Source organism: Gymnoscopelus microlampas, assembly GCF_963454915.1.
Source record: "Gymnoscopelus microlampas genome assembly, chromosome: 11".
Taxonomy (NCBI): Eukaryota; Metazoa; Chordata; class Actinopteri; order Myctophiformes; family Myctophidae; genus Gymnoscopelus; species Gymnoscopelus microlampas.
The window spans coordinates 15,324,837-15,347,534 of NC_139948.1; the positions used below are offsets into that span (position 1 = coordinate 15,324,837).

A 22,698-nucleotide genomic window follows, 5' to 3' on the forward strand; every position below is an offset into this window, starting at 1 on the left:
TGAAAAATCTTGTATGGGAGTCCCTGGCACAGAATATGTTCAGATGGGAGTGTGCCACCAAAAATGCCACCTTGACATGAAAAGGTTTGTGAACCACTGATATAGGAGAGTGAGGCACTTAGAACAAATGTGAGAGAGAGAGGGAGAGCGACAGGAAGAGAGGGATTTAAACCTGTGTGTAGGTAGTGTGTACATGGCAGCCTTGTGGTTGGGAGATGAAAGCGGGAGCTGGCACAGGTTTTGTTTACCTTGTACAGCTGCCATTGGAGAGACGCGCGCTGCTGAAGTGTGTCTGTGAGCACCATCTTGGCTCGGCTCCTTGGAGCAGGGCCTGGGAATTTAAACCAGGATTCAATGGTGTTTAAAGCTGGCCTGAAAATACTTTTTAACCACTTTTCAACCTGGCATCTCTATTTTTGGGCATGTCACTATAGGTTTTTATGTGCAAAAATAGAGAAAATTCTGCCAGCAAACAACATTGCGTTGCATTGTGAGCTTGTAAATCAGATTTTTCGCCATGCAATGGCTTTCTTCTTTTTTTTTTTTACCAACATGTGTTGTATTATTTAGGTATGTTTTGTTATGTTTTCTCCCAGCTTGCCTTCATGCCACAAACTTAAAGTCCCCCTCCAGTATTTGTAGTGTTTGTCAGCTGTTTTAAATGGATAGTTCACCCCCCAAAAAAAATCTATCGATTAGTCTCCCTGTGGAGACGAGAATTCATGGATATTTTTGTTGTTTTCGTTGCATTCCTAAGCCAATAATTTGATGACCGGCAGCAGTTCCGGTAGGAGACACAAAGAGTCTCCTTTGTGTCTCCTACCGTAACCGCTGCCTACCGGTCTGCTGGTCATCAAATTATTCCCATGGGGTGACTAATTGATAAAAAAATAAAAAAAATGGGGGTGAACTATCCCTTTAAAGTACCAGCATTGATAGATTGCAGAGGCCATTTCCTCTAGAGGCACCATTAGGCCAAAATGTCCAATGCACACATGAATCAAAATCACATTGCCAATTTTGCCATGGAAATGAATGTGCTATGCAAGGATGAACCCTACTGATATTGTTGACTACATCACCTTTACTTTAGCGCCACCCTTTGGTCAAACCTTCCACTTACACACAAGTTAATGGCCATATTGCCATGAATCTTGCTGAGCTCATTCATTCTCCTTGAAGATGAGCCCTAACTATTGGAATGACCCCATCCTTCTACATATCCTCTAGCGCAACGGTTACCAACCTTTTCACACTATAATATAAATAATCATATTTGAACTGGGGACCCCCCACCCTGACAAGCACTTGGAATTGTAGGAGTTGAGGCATTACATTTAGTTTGACCCTTGAAAATAAATGCAAATTGTGCGTTACGAGGTGTTGTGAGCTTGTAGATCAGCTATCTTCCAAATTTTTGCCTCTATTATATTATTTTACAATTTTGCCAATGTTTGACCAGTGTTTATAGTATAGTTCGTTGACTACTTTTGATGCAGTAATGGTCTTTTTTAATTTCATTTATTAAAAAGGTCTTAGAAGTCCTTAAATTGTCACTTCGACTCACTCAGTTCAGTGTTTCCCAAACAATGGGTCGGGAGCTACTTTTGGGTTGCGAGTATATATGCCTTTTTTACATTTCCTACTATTGTTTTTAAATTATTATTATTTCAAACGATTTTGAAAGATTTTTCACCAAAAAAAAAGTTTTTCAATAGAATTTCAGAAAAACAAACTAACATTTCCAAAGTGAAAATAGCAGATCTACAAGCTCACAACATGCCACATTGTGATCATGTACCGAACATGTATCGAGTGGTTAATTCATAATATATTTGTGTAAGTTTGGGTCCCAGTAAGACACCAAATGTATCTTATGGGTCTCAAATATTTGGAACCCCTGCTCTAGCGCCACGCTTATAGGACAAAATATAAGATTTACCGTTGCTGTCAGGCAGTAACCTCTTATCTCCATCTTCTAACTTTATAGATAAAGCTAAATTAATGCCCTACTTGATCATACTACAGCGTCACACAAAAGTATTAAAAGTAGCAGATCCAAAAGTAACAGTTTTGGGCAGGTTTCCACCCGACAGACAGTATCATAATCTGGCAGATTCCAGTGTCAAGCCTATTGATTTTGGTGACTATGGCTTTTCTGTGGCTTCACCGACTCTAGTGGCTGCTGGTGAGGCTTTTGACCATTAGTCTTCCTGACAAATAAGTGCATTTTATAAGTGAAGATGGAGGAGACTAATCTTCCACTCTGAGACGTCACTGTTCTTGCTGTCACTTCCACTTTTCCACTGCCTTGGTGAGAATCAACCTAGTCAGCCATAGTGATGGGATGTACAATTTCACACCACAGCCGTACTCGTTTGGTGAGATAATTAAGGGAAGAACGGGAAGTAAAATGTGCTTGAGGGAATTCTGAAAATGTGTCCTCAAGTGCTGTATTCAAGGAGAAAGTTTGAACTGAAATTGAGAACTCTGATCAAATTGATCATCGGCAGGTAGTGTAAAGAAAAAGGTAGGCAAAAATAGCTGATTTATGCTATAGGGCAAAAGTGGTTAATTCTCATCTCTGCATCCTCCCTAAAAAATAAAATAAGTCTGGCTGACTGCAGAGTATTACCAACATGGTATCCACTTGCACTCGCTCATGAAACATCCGTTAAACATGGGCTCCCAGGACAGAAAAGTGCAGGGACAGTTTACCCACAATACCTTCCTCAAATGTCAAATATGAAGCTGTTCTCTGGAGTTGTTGGCCAAGGCACTCTATCATGTGAACATTTAGCCGTTTAAAAGTTGTTTGTAAACCACAAGTCTTTAATCACTTCTGATCAGCAGGAATATAATATTTCACCTAGTAGACTTAGTAGAATTAAGTTTACACAGACTTGGGGTCCTTCCGAAACATGGATTTATCAAAGAGCTTTGTGCCTAATAAGGCAAGATTTCTTATTTTATTTCTTATTATTATTATGAAACGTATTTTTTTAGGTACTGGTGTTAACTTGTACAGTGGAGCGCGACTACCTGTGTTAATGTTTAATTGTGCCGATCCCTGGTAACAACCGCGCCTATATCACGTGGACCTGCTTGTTGACTGGGATAACATGGCCATTCACAAATAAACCATGAAACGGTGCATGGATTTGAAATAGAAAACTGAACTGGGAAACTCTAGAAAGCCTGCTTTTCATTCCATAGTTTTTGTTTTTTTAATCTTGGCGTTCTACCTGTTGTCCTTTCCAGCCCCCGTTCCCCCCAGTTTTCCTGGTTCCCTGTTTTTCCAGTTTTTTGGCTTTCATTCCCTCTCTCGCTCTTCTCTCTGTTCTGTCGTTTTCTTACTCACCCTCTGTCTGTCTCCCTCTGTAGACTGTCTCAGGGCAAGAGTCCCAGGGACTCTTGACCTGCGATAATGGAGCTATAAATCACATTCAGACGACCTAGTGTGTGGTTGGGGGTAGATAAGGAAGGAAGGAGACAGGAGAAGGAAGGAGGAACCTTGGCGAGCAGGGGAAACCCTTGAAGGCTTCCCCTGTGCCGTTTAACCACTCATACCCTCTATACGTAGTACTTAGTTGACAGGCGTCCTCTCTGTACTCGGTCCGCTCTTTTCCCCCCCTCTCAAAAATAGCTGATCTACTTGTTCCCCCTCTAATAGGGATGCTAGGATTTGAGTGATTAAATGGCTAGACCACTTGAGGTTTGGGTTGTGTAGTTATCTTGCCATGATGCGACTCCAAAGGTGGGCAACAAGTCAGAAATAATTGCTCCATTGACTAGAAATTAATAATTCAAAATATCTCCTCGTTGACTTACATCGTACAGCGAAGAGGCTCAGGAGGAGCTACTTTATTTAGCCCATAAACAAACACAAACAAAGCCGATTCTGACAATATAGAACCTCACCAAACCCGGACTCGATCTGCGGATCTGGATCCGGATCTACAAATAGTCAAATCAACAGGAAATAATCATTTCTATTTAAAAAGCAAATAGTACTGGGTTTGTTGATGTTCTATATTGTCAGAATAAGCTTGGTTTGTGTTCGTTTACAGGCTAAACGAGAGCCTCCAAGGCCTCTTCACTGTACGTCAATGAGGCGCATATTTTGAATTACCAATTTCTTTCTAATCAATGGAGCAATTATTTTATATCTCTCGCCCACCGTTGGAGTTACATCATGGCACACAACCGAAACTGCTACCAAAGTGGTCTAGCCCTTTAAGGCACTGTTTTTTTTTCTTCAATCAAGCACCTCTGTCGAGGTTCCAGACGAGCTGAGCTGATACAAAAGGTGATGTGAATATTGGCCCAATCTTTACTTAAAAATCACACCCTGTGTGAAGAGAGTGGTGCCTTTGATGAGCCCCGTATTGATGTTGTCATCAATGTTTGTTTATTGGACATACATACATACGGACGGACACACGGACAAAGTCAGATATAGGAGTGGTTGGCACCACTCAAAAATGCAATATCGGTATTGTACAGATATCAAAATAATCCCAGTATTTTTAGCCACAATTTTATTTTGTATTTGTTTGTATGCGAAGCTGAAAAGGCCTTTTTGTGATGATTTGAAGGCCTCAGATTCAGTCGGTGTTATCCAGGTAAGCTTTCAAAGGGTCAGCTTGTAGACCAAATAATAGCAGCAAGAAGTTGGAAAATATGTATCTAAAATAAATGTTACTTCTTTACTATTTAAGTTGGTAAAGAACTAATTAGTGCTCATCTCCTTCAGCAGTGAAAGCAATATTGGCACTGATCTATTTGACCATGCAAGTAATCGGTCATCGGATATCTGCTTAAATTTCAATGTAGTGCATCTTAGTGAAAACACTGCAGACTACTGATTGGTCAGAGAGAATCGTCACGACTTACTCGCCTATGACTGCATGGAAGCTACCCAACACTGTTAACAAACATTTAAACTAGATGTCGGCTATGCAGAGGTTTGGACGTCGCTATTACAGCCAGCTATATTGAGGGGGCACTATCTGCAGTGAAAAAAACGGTATACCGGGTAGTTGAAAGCGAGTGGAGTTGAGCCGGTACCGTGTGGTGAGAAAGTGCCACAAGTCTGCCTGGTGAGGCTTTCAACCGATGCGTGCTAGCGAAGGAGGCTCCTGAGTCAGAGGGAGATGGTGGCAGGCAGCGAGTATGTATGTGTGTTTGAAAGAGAGGGGGAAGGGCACGCGACTGCACTGTGCTCTGCTGCTCTTACTCTGCTCAGCTGTTGAGAGCCTGCTGGTCTCTCTCTCTCTCTCTATCTCTCTCTGTTTATGTCTCTCCACTGGGCTGGGGCTTGCTCTTTCATCTGTCTGCTGGAGCGCTGAGAGCAGCAGGGAGCCTCCGCTAAAGCAAAGCCCAGCCCAGCGCAGCAGAGCTGGCTGCTTCATTGGCCAGAGTGCAGGGAGACGGTGTGCGCACACTACATGCTGGAAGCCTCCCCGGAGACGCAGCACGCTTTTTAGGCTTCTATAGAAAGTGGCAAAATAACGAATTATCACCCCTCTTAGAGGATATTAATCGATAATGGATGGTGGAAAGCAATCAATCTTTTTGTTTTGCTTTGTTTATAGCTGCAACTAATTCATTTTAACCCACGGTCATTTATTGCTCATCGACTCTGGTTTTGTCTACCTTAACCCATTTAGATTTGTTACACCTATATGTTGTTATTCCTTTCAAACCGATACCTGTCATTTTAGTTGTTATAGCAACATAATTGTTTTTTATTGTTTTCAATAAAGATTTGAAGTTTTTCAGAAAACTTAAGTCAGGATTTAGAAGTGTTCCTTAAACCTCCCTCCTGGACTAGACTCAGCCAGACAGAGTTGGAAACTTGTGTTATGATGATCATCTGTTCGACTGCTTGTTTTTGTTACACATTGTGGTTCAGATGGCGTGATGTGAAGAGGCATCTCTAGCAGGAGCCACTCCCCCCCCCCCCCCCCCTTGTTACAGTTGAGGTTAGAACAGTATATGCTGACATCTATAATAGACCGATAGAGGTGCTGTGGTTCCTCAACTCTTCCTCGAGGCTGAAACCAATCCTGGCACGTTAGACACGCCATGCTGGAACATACAGGGAACATACTGGAATCTCAGTGATTTTACACCCAATATCCTGCAGTGCTTCGCTAGGTTGGCGAGTTTTGACAAGGAATGCGTTCTGTTGTAAAACTTATAGGGCTGTCTAATGATAATAATTTACCAATTAGTTGATTTAACTGACAAACCTGTAAAATTGTGTTTGCCACATCATGCAGAGAACCCGCCTTTTCAGGTTGGTGAGGTTGAGAACTGAGAACTTTACATTGGCTATTGCTCTATAGACTGACTGAATCAACTAACAAGACCAAACGGACCTATTCATGGAATATTCAACTATGAGAGGACAACCGTAGAAACCTTATCTTGAATGAATTCAGGAACCGACTGTATATTAATGAGTTAGTCAAACTTAGACCACATTTCATATTTAGTGAGGCTTGACCAGAACAAAACAGAAATGACTAATTTAAACAAATTAAATGGATCACTGTCTGTGCTACTGTAAGCATTGCTCAATTATTGTTTGAAGCATTTTGAAGAATGCCTGCACCTGTCGATTATTGTCTTGATTACTTTTCAATAGAATAATGTGAAGCACATTTTTAAAAATATATTTATTTTGTTCAACGAATTGAAGCAAAAAAAAATCTAATGTATAATTTATTTTTTTATTTTCAACAAAATATATTAGTCCTATTAAGCACTTAACCCTAGCTTGAATATCCGATGTACAAGCTCACAATGTGTTGTGAGTTTGTAGGTCTGCTATTTTCGCTGTATTAGAACATTTTTGGAGATTAAATAAGACATTTAGTAATGAAACTAATCTATGAGTTTGATTAAATCAATTAACTCTTGCACCCTTATTGTGAAGCCATACGTGTTCTGAACAGCCTCTGTTTCTGTCTCCTATGTGTAGATGGGGATGTCTGGGGCTCCGTTCGGCCAGCAGTACAGCCAGGCCGGGGTACAGCAGATGGGGCCAGCGGGTGTCAACGCCCAGCAGCTCCAGAACAAGACGGCCCTCCCCAACAGCCTGCCACAGTTCCCCGCAGAGCTGAAGGGAGCAGCCAGCGTTCCCAACCTGGTAGGTGGCCTACAACCACTCCAGCCTACTTGTATGATTTATTTTCGGTCGTGTCTCTGTATTTCCATGTCGGATTTATCAAACACCTGGAATGTAGGAGTAATGCTACACTGCCAAGGAGTTCACTCCGATATAAGCGACACAGGCAGTATAGACTTGGATGTGTGTTTTTCTCATATGACTGCGTGAAACAATTAGGTACATGTTTGCTTTTCTCTTAAGAAAAAAAAAACTGGCTTGGATGAAAAATGAGCTCGTGCGGGCGGGCGTTTAGTTGTAAGGCCATCGCCTCTGAATATCGCCGAGTAATTTACCTTCCAGTGAAGTGTGGCTCTCTCGGCACAGAGCAAACACAGAGCCAGAGGCATGCAAATCTCTTCCAGGAACAGGAAAGAGACTTAATGAAGAGAGGAAATAGTTCCAGTTCTATTTCTGTGAAGGACTAGATTAATTTCTTCGATGTCGGACACTTACCAGCTCTCTTTCTTCAGTTTTACACATTGTTTTTAATTAGGTTTTTGCACGATGCCTTCGTCTCTGGAGCTGTTCAGCGTAGCCTCTTTGATTGCTTAAGACTTGATTGCTTAACAGCAGCTTCCTCTTTCCCTTTATTTACTCTCCCTTTTCTACTCTTACTTAACACCCACCCGCCCACTTTTACTCTCCTCCTTACATCTCTGATTTCTCCGATTTGTTGTGAGTGACTGCTTCTTTGATTTAAAGCCTGCATACCTAAAGCATCGCCTTTACCACATTAACCCTAGCATCCCTATTCTGGGAGAAACATTCAGCAAAAATAACCGATAAGTTGTGAGCTTCTAGAGTTTTGTGTAGGGGAAAAAGAAGAGCGGACTAAGGACTGGTCAAGTTTACTAAGTACAAGGTGTTTAAAGGGTTTTAACTGTGTGTGTGTGTGTGTGTGTGTGTGTGTGTGTGTGTGTGTGTGTGTGTGTGTGTGTGTGTGTGTGTTTGTGTGCGCGTTTCCCCATCTCCAGTCCCAGATGCAACAACAGGTGGCGGCGGTGGGCATGGTCCCGGGCCAGGGTGGCGTGTCGTCGGGTGGCCCCACGGCCGACCCGGAGAAGCGCAAGCTGATCCAGCAGCAGCTGGTACTGCTGCTCCACGCGCACAAGTGCCAGCGGCGTGAGCAGGCCAACGGGGAGGTGCGGGCCTGCGCCCTGCCACACTGCCGCACCATGAAGAACGTCCTCAACCACATGACCCACTGCCAGGCCGGAAAGTCCTGTCAGGGTGAGTTTAAGGGGGAACCTGGTGCAAAAGTGATTGGATTTTTGTTTTTAAAGCGCAATGTTAATAAAATTGATTTTAAAAATTGCAGATCTACAGGCTCACATCTGATCTGTGAGCTTGTAGATCTGCTATTTTCTACACCGTTGTTCGACAAAGTATGAAATGGGGTTTAAGTGGTTAATCAGACAGTTTAGTTCTTGATTCATCAAAAATATTTGAATTGAGTTGTTTTTGAGACTCCATTCAGCTCCAAACGGCCTTCTCACAGAGCCGCTCTGATCCATTCTGCCCCCAAACAGCCCAGCAAGAGGACAGCAGACATTAATCTGATTCTTGTTTGTAAACGGCCGCCTGAGAGCTTATTCCCAACGTAAACAATGTGACGAGTGGCTCTAGTCCTCCGCGTCTACCTAGGTGGCTGGTGTCATCGCTCTGGCCGCTTCGGATGTTAACCACTTAAGTCCTAAATACTTGTTGTGCGATGAATAGCACAAATAACCGATCTAGAAGTTCACAAGTTGTGAGCTTGTAGATTTGCTATTTTAGCAATTTTTTAGCAATTCATTTTCAAGTTTGGGGGAATTTGTTTGAAATGAGGGGAAACCTTTGCCTATAATGACATGCCTTAAAATAGAGACGCATGGCTAAAAGGGGTTCCCCAGGTGCATCAAATTTGCTAATGTGTCCTAATGTTCACGGGGAAAAAGGAGGGGTTTCACGGCATTGGCTGTGTCGGCTGTTTATGCTTTTATGACATGATGATTGAATACAAATAGTTTTTACATAGATGTTTGCATGCCGTATCAGATTTGTTTAGGCCTCTTTCTGTCAGCTAGTCTCTGAAGTTGTGACATGATTATTGAGGTGTTTTTTGATTGGAGACGTGTTTTTTTTAAACTTCTTGTAAAAAGAAGTTTAAAAAAGTACCTTCTTTACCATATTAACCCTGATTTCGAATAGCCGAAGTATAAAATGAGGGCGTACTGTATGTGGTTAAAATAGCATGCTGAACTGCTGCGTCTTTTCTCTGAATAATGGCTGGGGTGCAGCCGGTGAGGCTTTTATGTAGCGCACCTAATGACTTTCCGTCATTATGTGCCACGGCCCTTTTGTCATTTCAGACAGAGAGCGTTGCCCGTCTCTTAAGGCGCCGTTCACTATTCCCTCGGCTGCGTTCTCGATTTACGGACGGTGAAGTGATAAAGGGCTCATTGTCCTCATCTCTTTACCACGTCTGCAATCTATCTTGATAATAACCCATTAAGACCTGAGGCAGATTCTACAAATGCCTTCTAAATCAGTAGTTCCCTTACGTTTTAGTAAATCAAAATTATTCAAAATGTTCAAACACTTTCAAGAATAAGAAAAAAAGTTCAAAAATAAAAAAACAATTCTAATAGCCAACGCAAATTTTGAATAGCCAACGCTAAAATCTAAAATGACACAGATGCTTTCCCGGTCTTAATGGGATAACTCACGTTTCATATTGTGCCCTCCTTCTCTCTCTCTCTCTCTTTCTTTCTCTTGTTTTTTGTGTCTTCCATCTCTCCTCCAGTGGCTCACTGCGCGTCGTCCAGACAGATCATCTCCCACTGGAAGAACTGCACGCGGCACGACTGTCCCGTCTGCCTGCCTCTGAAGAACGCCAGCGACAAGCGCAACCAGCAGCGTGAGTACCTGCTACTAGTACCCATGGTTGCCAGATCTGCTCAGTATAATTTCCCCGCAAGATTTTATTTGAAAATAGCCGATCTACAAGCTCACAACGCGTCGCATCGCGACGCGTTGTGAGCTTGTAGATCGGCTATTTTCTAATAGCTGATGTACATGTTAAAGTACTCATGTGGCCCGTTGTCGCTTCTTTTGGGCTGGTTTTCCTAGACCTGGCTGCTTGTTTCTCTCACAGAATCTGGCACCACTACTAGTACCTCTTCTTGTTGGCTTAACCCCCCGGTGCAGACGCCTGGTTGCGTTAACCTTTTTTAACGTATCATGTATGTGTTAAAACGATTATTGGACAGAACATAGTAAAACATACTTATTAATACCAACTCACTGAGCAACCAGGATGCCCCCATCCACACCTGAGTGACTTTAAACATGATGAAATCCATTGAGTAGATGTAAGGCACCGTTTCTCAACGTCAGGTCCGGGGACCACCTGGAGTCCAAATGGACCTTCCGTTTCTGTAACTCTGAGGGTGTACAAATGGAACCAAATGGACCCTTATGGGTCCATTTGGTTCCATTTGTATACCCTCAGTTAAATAAGCACTGAGGATGGTGTACATTGGGGTCCCAGAGATACAAGAAAAATGGTATCAAATGGGTCTCCGCGGCCTAATGCATATCAAACTGGGGTCCCTGAAAAAGTTTGAGAATAACTGATGTTGGGTGTTTAAAAAAGAAAAAGGGGGAAAAAAGCAAGTGGCATGCTGTCACACAGCAAGCACTCTTGGAGCCCATCCACGAGCGGCTCAGTATGAGGTGGAGCCCCCTGCAGGCTTGCTGCTGTATCACAGCTCTGTGCTGGCTCGCTGAACTGCCAAACTCGCAGCAGCAGCCAGAGGATTCCGGTAGAAAGACTGGGCCTGTAATATGACACCCTGGGGGGGAGGGGCTCTGTGGCACTCTGTCAAGGGAGGAGGGGAGGTGGGGGGCGGGCCCTGGGACATTCTGCTCCTTGATTGGCCAGAGGCCTCGTGACGGGTTTAAATCCCCCACAGAGGCAGCGTGCTCTCTGTCAGTGCACCGGCAGGGAGCTACGCAGCGATCTCAGCCCCTCACACACACACACACACACAAGCAAGCGAGCAAAATGCAAAAATGGTTGATTTGAAATTACTGGAAGATTTTAGATTCATTAAATGTTTTTTTAAATATATATATTATACATTTATCATGTATTAAATATTTTCTGAGAGATGATGACAGACCTGTGTTTTGTTTTCTCTGTTGCTGACTTATCCACCTATTTTATACTTAAGCAACACAAAAATGGCTGATCCACAAGCTCGTAAAGAATCACAAGCTTGTAGACCTGCTTTTTTTTTAATATTCTGAAAATATAAATACATTTTCACCCTATAATGACATGGCCAACGAAGGGACGCCATGGCTAATATGATTAATTGACCTACTGTAAAGAACATTCAGGGCATACTTGCCAGCATTAGCCATAGGTGGATACCACCGCAAGGTGGACCATGGCAGCATGCCCAGAAACCTATATAAGGGGATGAATGACCTATTCATCCCGACCCCTAGTGACCTATTCGAATCCCAACCTTCCCATATATGGAGATCCCCATAGATGGAGATAATCAACCTCCCCAAGTCTGACATCATAGAATCTCTCCTAGATTTCTATATATGGAGATAACTAACCTGCTTAGCTCTGACACCTCCTGGAACCCCATATATGGAGCTAACCGAAACGTCCAGGATTGACATCATAGTCCCATGTTTGGGCATAACTGACATAGCCCTCTCCATACATGGATATGACTGACATCACCGTAATGACACCAGGGCCGCAGCCAACGGTATAAAAGGCAACGATTTAATTGAGTTCCATCAGAGACCCCGAGCGACATTAACTCCTTCCAGAGAGAAAAGCATCAATACAACTCATCAGTAGTTGGTTTCACAGCCCTAAAGCATTACATATCGGTTTTAGCTACTTCTTGGATAATCTCATAGCGGCTTTCGGATCTGGATAAACAACCAGCCCATTATCTGTTTAATACCTACTGTCCTTTGTCACTCCAGCCATGCTGGGTTCCCCTGGATCCAGCCTGCAGAATGCCATCAGTACAGTGGGCACGGGCCAGCCCAGCGCCCCAGCCATCAACAGCTCTGCAACCCACATCGACCCCAGCTCCATGCAGAGGGCCTATGCTGCCCTGGGCCTGCCCTACGGGAACCAGTCTCCCGTCCAGGGGCAGAACCAGGGCCAACAGACTCCCCAGGGGCCTCAGCACCAGCAGCTCCGGAACATCAACTCGCTAGGTAGGACAGTGGTTCTCAGACGTTTTCATTTCAAAGACCCTCTTTAACTCTGAGATGGAACCTAGCCCATTCAATCCGGGGACGCATCTCTGTCATTTTAGATTTCTTTGGCTATTCAAAAATAGCAGAGAAAAGCGAACATTTGTAACTCAAATCTTTGCTTCTGGGGAGGTCCCTGGAACCAAATATTTTACAAATGTTCTCTTTAAAAATATATATATTTAATTTGTATATTTGCCATTTTTGAATAGCTAAAGACAGAGATGCCTTCCCGGATTGAATGGGCTAATGGATCCGAAAGGCCAATTTATGCTTGTCTGCTCTACTTATCTGTCTGTGACTTACCTGTGTGTGTGTGTGTGTGTGTGTGTGTGTGTGTGTGTGTGTGTGTGTGTGTGTGTGTGTGTGTGTGTGTGTGTGTGTGTGTGTGTGTGTGTGTGTGTGTCTGTCTCAGGCACTAACCAGATGAACCAGATGCCAGGGGGCATGGGTGTCCCCTCATCAGAGCAGCCTGGCATGCACTCTGACTCTCTACCTTCCACACTCAACAAGTGAGTCCACTCGTCCTTCCTGCCTCATATTCTGCCCCTGCGTTTATTTAAATGTTAAAGTCTTACTGTGTCACATATTTTTTAGTAGGCTTTGGCAACACCTCTGCCAGCTTTGCTTTCTGTTAGACCTGCAATTTCCAGAATTCGGTTTGATTTTTTTTTTGGGAAGTACAGCTCAAAAAGTAATGTCAAAAAACACATTTATATGGAAGTTTAATAGTGAAAAATATACCATCGAAAGGTTGCACAGTAATGTGTATATCTATCTGACTTGTGTTATCTATCTATCGCCTTGCCTAGTTGTTAACTAGTTGTACGAACTCTTGTTTTATTGTTTAATTGGATCTTGTTTATTCGATACACTTATTTGTTTTAAGCTCTTGCTCATTTGATTTTCCTCTTTGTCTCATCTGTTTAAGAAAGTAGGTAGCTGATATATTGCACTTTTAGCGCTAGGTATACTCTTAGTTGCTTGTTTTAGAAGAGAATGCACTTCTTCTGGTGATTAGTAGTTTCGTTCCGTACCTATGTCGAATGCACTTATTGTAAGTCGCTTTGGATAAAGCGTCTGCTAAATGACTGTAATGTAATATCTGTATATATATATATATATAATGCAACTATGCAAGCTCACAACGCATCTCTTCGCCTGTAAACATTCCCAAAATAGGGATGCCAGGTTGAAAGTGGTTAGCGACAGCATTTTACTTTCCAACCAATAACGTGTGACGTCCTCCTCTTGACCCTGCAGTCAGCTGATGCCAGATGGCTCGGTGGCAGGGGCCATGGGCAACCTGCCTGCGGCCACCCCGCTGTCTGCCACAGGGGTGAGAAAGTCCTGGCACGAGCACGTCACTCAGGACCTCCGCACCCACCTGGTGCACAAACTGTGAGTTCAATGGTGACACGGGACACATGCTTGGATCTATAGGGCTGCAATTATCCATGTCATCGATTAGTCTAGCGGATACTTTTCTGATTAATCGAGAAGCAAGTTTTTTGTTTAAACTTAAAAAGGATTGATTTAAGGGGAATTGTATACTTTGTCGAACAACAATTTCATGTAAAACTAGTAAATTGCTATTTTTTTTATTTTGTCTATAATGACATAGGGATTGATTATTAATTGAGGATTTTATTAAATTATTGATTATGGATTATTTATAATCAATCAAATCGATTAGTTCGATTACCTGTTGCAGCTCTACTTGGATCACTCAGGCTTTTTTCCGTATATGAAGAAGACAATTTACCTCAGCATGCAAAGTCCTCACTGTGTTCCGTATTTAATCCCCCACTCTGTCTCCTGTCTCAGAGTACAAGCCATATTCCCCACCCCAGACCCTGCAGCACTGAAGGATCGTCGGATGGAGAACCTGGTGGCATACGCCCGCAAGGTGGAGGGGGACATGTATGAGTCTGCTAACAGCAGGGTAATTCATTTGCTAGAGCCTCCGTTTGGACACTTGTATCTGCTCTGTGTTCATGTTTGTTTATTTATGTAGCACAGAAACTGCTCTCAGAAAGATATGAGTTAGCGCTGATGCTAATAAGGTGTCTGTTTTGCTTGTCTGATATCATTAGAGAACATAATGTTAGCTTCCATAGCATATGCTGATGATAGTCTATTGTACATATCTGTTGAAGCAAATGATGCAGATGCCATAAGCTCCATGATCGCCTGACTGCAATCAATAAATGGATGAGTAATAACTTTGTAAAATTAAATGAGGATAACACGGAAATCATTTTATCTCAAGTAGGTTGGACTACTGCAAATGCACTTTTTGCATTGCAGTAGTGCGTCCTAAAAGTCCAGCTTATTCAGAACTGTGCTGCTAGACGGCTAACAAAAACAAAAGAGCCGATCACTCCAGACTACACTGGCTCCCTGTGTCTTCCAGAGTCAATGTTAAAGTCCTTCTACTTGTTTATAAAGCCCTCAACGGGTTAGGGCCGGCCTACATCACAGACTGCCTGTTGTTTTATGTTCCTTCAAAGTTTTTCTTTTTTTTTCTTCTTTTAATGCAAAGCACTTTGTTTGTCTTGTTTGCTTCCTTTTAATCCGTTTCCTGTTGTTTTTTTAATCCTTTTAATGGAACACACTTTCAGCTGCAAGTTTTGTATGAAATAAAGTTTTTTTTTAAATGAATATTTAAGCACTGCATGAGCGCAGAGGATATTTCTTAGACCACAAAGCCAACATTGAACATATATTGCCCTGTCCCCCCTGCCTCTAGGATGAGTACTATCATTTCCTGGCAGAGAAGATCTATAAGATCCAGAAGGAACTGGAAGAAAAGAGACGCTCGCGGCTGCAGAAACAGCCTGGCATGGTGGGCGCATCGGGACCCCAGCCGCCCAGCATGGCCCAGCCCAACGCCATGGGCCCTGGTCAGGCTGTTAGACCTCCCAGTGAGTACTGCCCACCTAGATGCTATTCATACATGTTTGAGAACATTGACTATACGCACTGTGGAGCTCATTTGAGTTACAGAAAACGTCATTTCCCCCCACCCACCGAGTATGACATAAAAGCAAAATGGCCATGTGAATATGGTCGATGAACGCTGTTTTATCTCTCCTCCTTCTCTCAGATGGACCTGTGCCTATGCCCAACGTGCCAAATCAGATCATGAATCGTATGCAGGTGTCACAAGGTACGTGCGCTCCCTTCTGTATTCATGAACTATCAATCTAGTATCGCAGTCCTCGTATAATTGGTTGTCCTTCAGAACTAGCCTAACCTAGTTAAGTCAGAGTTAGTTTTACAGTCCATTTTATACACAGGCAAAACTCACAGGAGACTTGCACGAGAAAAATGAAAGACTGATTGATTATAAGACAAATATAGTAAGTGCAGTAGCTTCACACTTTGCAAGTTGACCCGCGCACCTGTGAGGTTTTGTTTAACCAGAGTCATTATCCTAAATGAACGACATTGTCGGGGCTCTGATGATTAACCAAGCCGATTTCAGTGACTCCGTTAGCTCAGCAGACCATGGAATATTTAATTACAACAGCTCCGAGCGCAGTAAATAGGCCTTTAATTGTGTGCGTGTCTGCTGTCCCCACAGGAATCAATCAGTTTAACCCCATGGCGATGCAGAACGTGCAGATGTCTCAGGCACCCATGGGAGCGCGGGCCGCCTCCCCCATGAACCACCCACAGCAGATGAACATGAGCTCCGTCCCCCCGGTGAGATGTCTCTTCTCCTTCCCTCATTTCCCCTGTCAGTCCTCTGTCTCGCCCTCGTGGCTCTGTTCCATCTCCCTTCCTGGCACCTCTAACTCTCTACAGCCTCATTTCTCCAGATCATCGTTCCCTTACTCCCGCTCCCCTCTCCGTGGCAGTTTTTGGCTCTGTCCCTCCTTCCCTGTGCCTTCTGTTTGCTGCATAGTGCCTCTGTGTCTTTGTGAACCTCGTCCAGCCCTCCTCTGCCGCCTCTTCCCCCTAGTACTGTTTCTACTATCTCAACGTTTGTAAAAACGAGTTGACCCAGGTCCCTGGTCCATTGATGAGCTTGATGGCTGTAATGTCACTGCAGCCGTCAGCCAGTGGGAACGTTGGAAGGACTCTTGGGTCCAGATTTAATAAGTTGTTAGCAACATTTACCCCGCATCTGTATTTTGGGCAAATCCTAAAAATGGGTCCAAAGCTCTCTAAAATCTTTTGCAAATGGTGAAAATGAAGATCTACAAGTGAGCCTGTAGATCTGGTATTTTCACCATTTGTCTTACAAAGTATATATAGGGCTCAAGTTGTTAACATTCCCCCCTCAGCTTTCGATCAGCCACCATGTGGGACTTTTAAATGAATGCACAGTTTATTCGTCGATAAACAAGGCACCTGTTTGAGGGTGTATTGTCGTGGTACTGTGTATGGAGGTTGCGCTCCATTCAGATGTAGTCAATTTGTCTTGGCAGACGTTCAAATGCTGGATGTCGACTCCCACAATCATGTGCTTTTTTCCTCTTCTTAATTCTTTTCTTCCTCCCTTTCTCCAGATGGGCATGTCCCCGTCGAGGATGCCTCAAGCTCCAGGCATGATGGGTAGTCATGGTAATAACATGGTGGGCCAGCCAGGCGCCAACCAGGGCCAGTTCATGCCCCAGGGCCAGTTCCCTGCAGCCAGCGGCGGGGGAATGAATGTGAATGTAGGCCTGGGACAACCCACTGTACAGGCTGCTGTCACTCAGGTGAGGACCACCGATTTGGGCGTTGTTTTCAGTCTGATTAGATCATAATGCTTGCTCAAGGACATGTTGGTTTGTATATAGTGTGCGTAGAAGTATGTATGTATCTTGCCACAGAACCATCATCCTCACCCCCCAGCACACCTCTCCTTGTGTCTCTTCTTGTCAACCCTTTCTGATAGATAAATGTGTCGGCTACTCTTTCATGTTTTTGTTATTTCGATTTTGTTTTGCTTGACCACAAATGTGAAGAATGTTATTTAGATAGCATGTTGTTTAGACAGATGCTAGGATTGATGTTTACCTGGTATCCTAGTTTCTTAGCTATGTGACTATTTACCCTGTTGTTTGTTGACTAGCGTTCATGCTTACTCTGCTTACTCTACTCTGATTTTGCACTTTGTGAGTTGCTCTGGATTAGAGCGTCAGCTAAAGGCCTCAGTTGTTAATGGTGGCTCTACCCCCCCCCCCCCTTCAGCAGCAGCAGCAGAACTCTAACCTCCCCCTGAATGCCATGAGCTCCCTGGGCCCCCAGCTACCTTGTGGCCCCGTAGCCCAGCCCCCGCTCCGCGCCACCCCTCCACCCAATGCCTCCGCCAACCTGCAGCAGCCTCCGCCCCAGCAGCACCACGCTCCCCCGCAAGCCCAGCCCCAGCCCCAGCCCTCCACGCCCGCCTCCGCTGGCGGGCCCAACTCCACCCCGACCCACATCCCCAGTGGCCTACCCGGTCCCCCCTCGGGTCTGGGCACGCCACCTGCTCCCTCCCAGCCTCTGACGCCCCTGCAGCCCCAGCCTGAGCCCCCCAGCCAGATGCAGCAACCCACCTCAGTTCAGCCGCAGCACCCCAGCACACCGGTGAGACAGCCCTAAGCCATGCCCTCTGATGTTCCCTTCACTAGCGTCTGTCACAAGAGCCTCTCTGCTGTTCTGTCCAAACGCATTCCTTTAACCACTTGAGCCCTGTATACTTATATACACACAGGGCGGCCATAGCTAAGTGGTTAGAGACCAGAGAGGCCGTCTGGTTATCAGAAGGTCGCCGGTTCGCCCCCTGGGCTGCCCAGTCTGTGTCGAAGTGTCCCTGAGCAAGGCACTTCCTTCCTTAACTGCTACATATTGATAGCAGCTTCTGCTCCTAATGGTTAAGATGGGTTGTATGCAGAGAACACATTCTATATATGTGAAAATGTACTTTAGCAAATACCCCACCAACAACTAACACAATTATTATCATTATTACTACTATTTATGCTTTGTCATACGATAGTGAAAATAGCCCATCTACCAGCTCAAATCGCATTGTAATTTGAGGGAGTTAGGCAAGCCTAAGCCTGTAGATGTTCTATTTAAGCTGTTGAAAATGTGGACATTTTGGGAAACATTTTGCCTATACTGTAACATTCTCAGAATAGGCACCACAAATGTTGAAAGTGGTTAAATAGGGACCACATATGTTGAAAGTGGTTAAAGGGATGTTAAATAGAAGTTCATGGCTAAGTGTTTTCATTTGAGTTGTTCAAATAGGATGCTTGCTTTGTGTCAATTGGTGTCATAAGTCGGCATTCAAAGTTGACTCCTTAGCTCTTTGTGTTCCAAGATCAGTGTCAGAACATGTCTCTCTTTCCACCTGAAGCTGTCCCAGGCGGCAGCCAGTATAGACAACAGAGTGCCCACCCCTGGTTCGGTGGCAGAGGTCAGCTCCCAGCAGGCCCTGCCTGACATGAGCGGCGACAGCAAACCCGACTTGAAAGATGAAGAGGATGACTGCAGCTCTGGGAAGAAGCAGACAGACTTAAAAATGGAGGTGTGCACACTACCTAATCATAGAGGCTTGATATTGCTTTTTCGAAATGCTTTTCAGGATGCTCACAAAAAAAAACTTAATTTGAAACCTATCAGACATTTGGTCCATGGCCTTCTGGATAAGGTCATGAAAATATCCCCATGATTAGAATTGATCATATTTAGTCGCTGTTTCTTTTTGTGGCTAAATTGAGCTAAGACTTAGTTTGACCATTAAAAACATTTGACGTACAAGTATAGTTATTTATAGTCAAACTTTAAAAAGTGTTTGTACCACAGTGCTGCAGAGACTTATAGTTCCACAGTTTTACATTCCTGTATTTAATCACTGAACTGAATTTCTTTCAAATATGAGATTAGCCAAATGTTGCTGTGTCTCCACATAGGAGGAAGAGGAAACCAAACCCCCATTGGTGAAAAAGGAGGAGCCAGATGGGCCGGAGCCAAAGCAAGAGCCAATGGAGACTGAGGAGAAGAAACCGAACATCAAGGCAGAACCCAAAGAGGAGGAGGAGAGCGGTGCTAACAGCACGTCGACCACCTCTCCTGCTCAAAACCGCAGGAAAAGTAAGAACGCTCAGCGTTGATTTCTTTGGACATGAAGAACCTTCCCGGTGGTCTGACACGTTTAGTGTATTGACAACGATTTGTTGTTTATACATGGCATTTCTGCCAGCCATTTTCCAATGTGTACCGTTTTCTCCATTCATTTCAGTGATGTATGGAAATCTATTTGGAGAGACTTGAAACTTGCAAAATTGTACTGCAGCAAAGTTTCATTATTGTTGTTATACAGTCATTTAAAATCACATCAAAGTTAAGCGGAAATTAGTCCATGGAGACAAAGATTGTGCCGTTTTCTTAAGCTAACATTGACTCAAATGTGGTAGCGTTTTAATTACTCTGGACAAAATGTAAGCAAATGTCCAACAACCGGGACGTCTTAAAAAATTAAGCAATTGATGACAAAATGGCCTGTTTGTGTACAGTAGATGGCCAAAGCTGTGAGTAGACAATGACGTGTTTACACTGGTATGGTCCTTCAACAGTTATTAACGTGTTCTGTTCATGATGTAATTGTTATTGTTCAGTCGGACAGGATTTTGCTGGGTATTGGAGCATTCCCCATCATAAACTCCTATCAGATAGGAGCCTGCATGCCACCGTGTCAGTGATTGGTATTTCAGATAACGGTAATGTCGTCTTTTCAGTCTTCAAGCCGGAGGAGCTGAGACAAGCACTGATGCCAACGCTAGAGGCCCTCTACAGGCAAGACCCGGAGTCACTGCCCTTCAGACAGCCCGTAGACCCCATTGTACTGGGCATCCCTGTAAGTTGACGCACCTGTCACCATACCTGCCCCACTCAAATGAATTATACAGTAGATGAGTCATTCTCAACTTTTTCTTTTTTTTCATGGACCACCAGGTTGATATGCATTAGGCCAAAATGGAACAAATGGAACCAAATGGACTCTCAGAGGTCCATTTCATTCTATTTGTACACCCTCAGAGTTAGACCTGTAAGGGTCCATTTGGACTCCTGGTGGTCCCCAGACCAGACGTTGAGAACCAGTGCCATAGATAATAAACAAAGCTTCTAACGTTTCATTTTCATCCGCCCCCCCCCAGGACTACTTTGACATCGTGAAGAACCCCATCGACTTGTCCACCATAAAGCGCAAGCTGGACACGGGCCAGTACCAGGAGCCCTGGCAGTATGTGGATGACATATGGGTCATGTTCAACAACGCCTGGCTCTACAACCGCAAGACGTCGCGCGTCTACAAGTACTGCACCAAGCTGGCCGAGGTGTTCGAGGCCGAGATCGACTCCGTCATGCAGGGCCTGGGCTACTGCTGCGGCAGGAAGGTGAGGAGGGAAACAATGATGGCTCTGTAAGGGGCCGTGTCCACATAAAAGGCCTTTTGAGTAGGCACCGCAAGTCTGTATGTGTTTCTGTTTATATTGTTTCAGCTAAGCTATTTGTGCTAATAACATAGATCAGGACACTTGAGCACAGCAATGGTTGATAAACGCTGCATACGAGCGCTATGGACATGATATCCACGGCGGTCCTCAGCTCAAAAGGCGTTCTCAGTGGACACGGCACCTAATAGGGCGTGTAATAGACGGGCACAATGACGTTTTTCAGCCGTAAGAAGTAGAAATGGACATTAACTTTTCTCTCGTTGCGTCCACAGTTCGAGTTCTCCCCCCAGACGTTGTGTTGCTATGGCAAACAGCTGTGTACAATCTCCAGGGATGGCACCTACTACAGCTACCAGAACAGGTAAGACCCTGATTTATACTTGGTTGTATGGTGGTACCCCATGCCAAAAATAGCCAATCTACAAGCTCAACTGAGCTTGTTAGATCTGCTGTTTTTGGCACAGGGACACCATTGTACGACTGTAAATAAGTTTGGCTTAAGAATGCCTATACTGACCGGGCTGAGTGGTGGAGACACAGACAGAGATGGAGAGGATGTTGGTGCCCGCACTGGCTGCTCAACTCACATACTGTATATGAAATGTGGCTTAGAATGCTACCTAACATAAACCACACACTGTTATTCTTTTAGAGGTGTGACACAGTCAAACACCGGGAGGTAGATATTGTGTCTTGAGCAGAAAATGCACAATCTGCGCTTGCGGGGAGTCATATGTCCTAGAGGCAGCTCCAATGCTCCCCCTGCTGTTCAGAAACCAGTACCGCATACCAGTAGCTTCATTTATTGCACACATTCGCCAGAAAACTCTGCGAGGCTTATCAGGGTATAATATAGCACTTCTGGCAGAAGGTCTCAGTGCTTGAGGATGAGGATTTAATGGGTAACTAGAAGGGCAGAGAAAGTTCTTGGCAAGCTGAAAATTGAGCAGTATTTTTTGGGAGCCAGTGCTGGTCATTTCATCAAAGACAAAACCTGGAACCAAATTTCTAAGACGATGTATAGAAGGCTCATCTGAACTGCTTCTCATCTGTTGTGTGAAAACGTTAAAGGCGTCTGAAACCATATACGCAGCTTTGAAACTTGACTTGACACTATTACACATTATGCACCTCCCTCCACTCCTGGCGTGATCATATCATCCACCTCACAATGCATGTCATGTATGAACTGAATGACTAGTGAAAATAGTGATGCATATCTCGGCATGCAGTCCAGATGGCATCCCCGTACTTCAAACTAATTTATCATTGGCATTCATTCACTTTTTCCATTAACACAGCATTGCAGCATGTTTTTTATTTCCCATTGCTGTGGCAGTTTGAATGAGACCATTTCCATTGTGACTAACCTGCACCTCTGCCCTGTGTGTGTGTGTGTGTGTGTGTGTGTGTGTGTGTGTGTGTGTGTGTGTGTGTCTCCTGCCGCTCGTCCGTTCGTTACCCATGCTCCGTCCTCGGTTCACTCTGCATTCTGGTCTGCCTGTACTGCTACTGTGTGTACGGTGCTGGCCGCAGTTAACCCAAATGTGGCCTTATTGCCAACAGGTATCACTTCTGTGAAAAGTGCTTCAACGAGATCCAGGGCAACAGTGTGACGCTAGGGGACGACCCGGCACAGCAGCAGACGTAAGTTGCCGTCACCACTTTGTGATCGTCTTGTCGCTATGGCAAAGTTTCGTCTTTTTTTTAACCACATGGAACCCTAGCATCCCTGTTCTGGGCGGGGGCACAGCCGGCGAAATTAGCCAATCTACAAGCTTGTGACGCGTTGCG

General features: G+C 44.3%; 1 protein-coding gene across 3 annotated transcripts in view; it reads left to right on the plus strand.

Annotated features, from left to right (window-relative positions):
- The window catches only part of crebbpb (CREB binding lysine acetyltransferase b), a 58,631-nt gene that overhangs the window by 25,388 nt on the left and 10,545 nt on the right, over positions 1-22,698 (plus strand). Inside the window, exons 3-20 of one of the 3 annotated variants that reach the window (XM_084071510.1) lie at positions 6,992-7,159; positions 8,155-8,410; positions 9,966-10,079; positions 12,182-12,421; positions 12,876-12,972; positions 13,724-13,861; positions 14,288-14,405; positions 15,213-15,387; positions 15,570-15,632; positions 16,050-16,171; positions 16,981-17,172; positions 17,648-18,025; positions 18,804-18,974; positions 19,360-19,540; positions 20,185-20,303; positions 20,605-20,844; positions 21,177-21,265; positions 22,471-22,551. In XM_084071510.1, the coding sequence (XP_083927636.1) occupies positions 6,992-7,159; positions 8,155-8,410; positions 9,966-10,079; positions 12,182-12,421; positions 12,876-12,972; positions 13,724-13,861; positions 14,288-14,405; positions 15,213-15,387; positions 15,570-15,632; positions 16,050-16,171; positions 16,981-17,172; positions 17,648-18,025; positions 18,804-18,974; positions 19,360-19,540; positions 20,185-20,303; positions 20,605-20,844; positions 21,177-21,265; positions 22,471-22,551 (2,942 nt within the window). The remainder of the gene's footprint in view (positions 1-6,991; positions 7,160-8,154; positions 8,411-9,965; positions 10,080-12,181; positions 12,422-12,875; positions 12,973-13,723; positions 13,862-14,287; positions 14,406-15,212; positions 15,388-15,569; positions 15,633-16,049; positions 16,172-16,980; positions 17,173-17,647; positions 18,026-18,803; positions 18,975-19,359; positions 19,541-20,184; positions 20,304-20,604; positions 20,845-21,176; positions 21,266-22,470; positions 22,552-22,698) is intronic. The other 2 variants (XM_084071511.1, XM_084071512.1) reach the window with 2 other exon arrangements.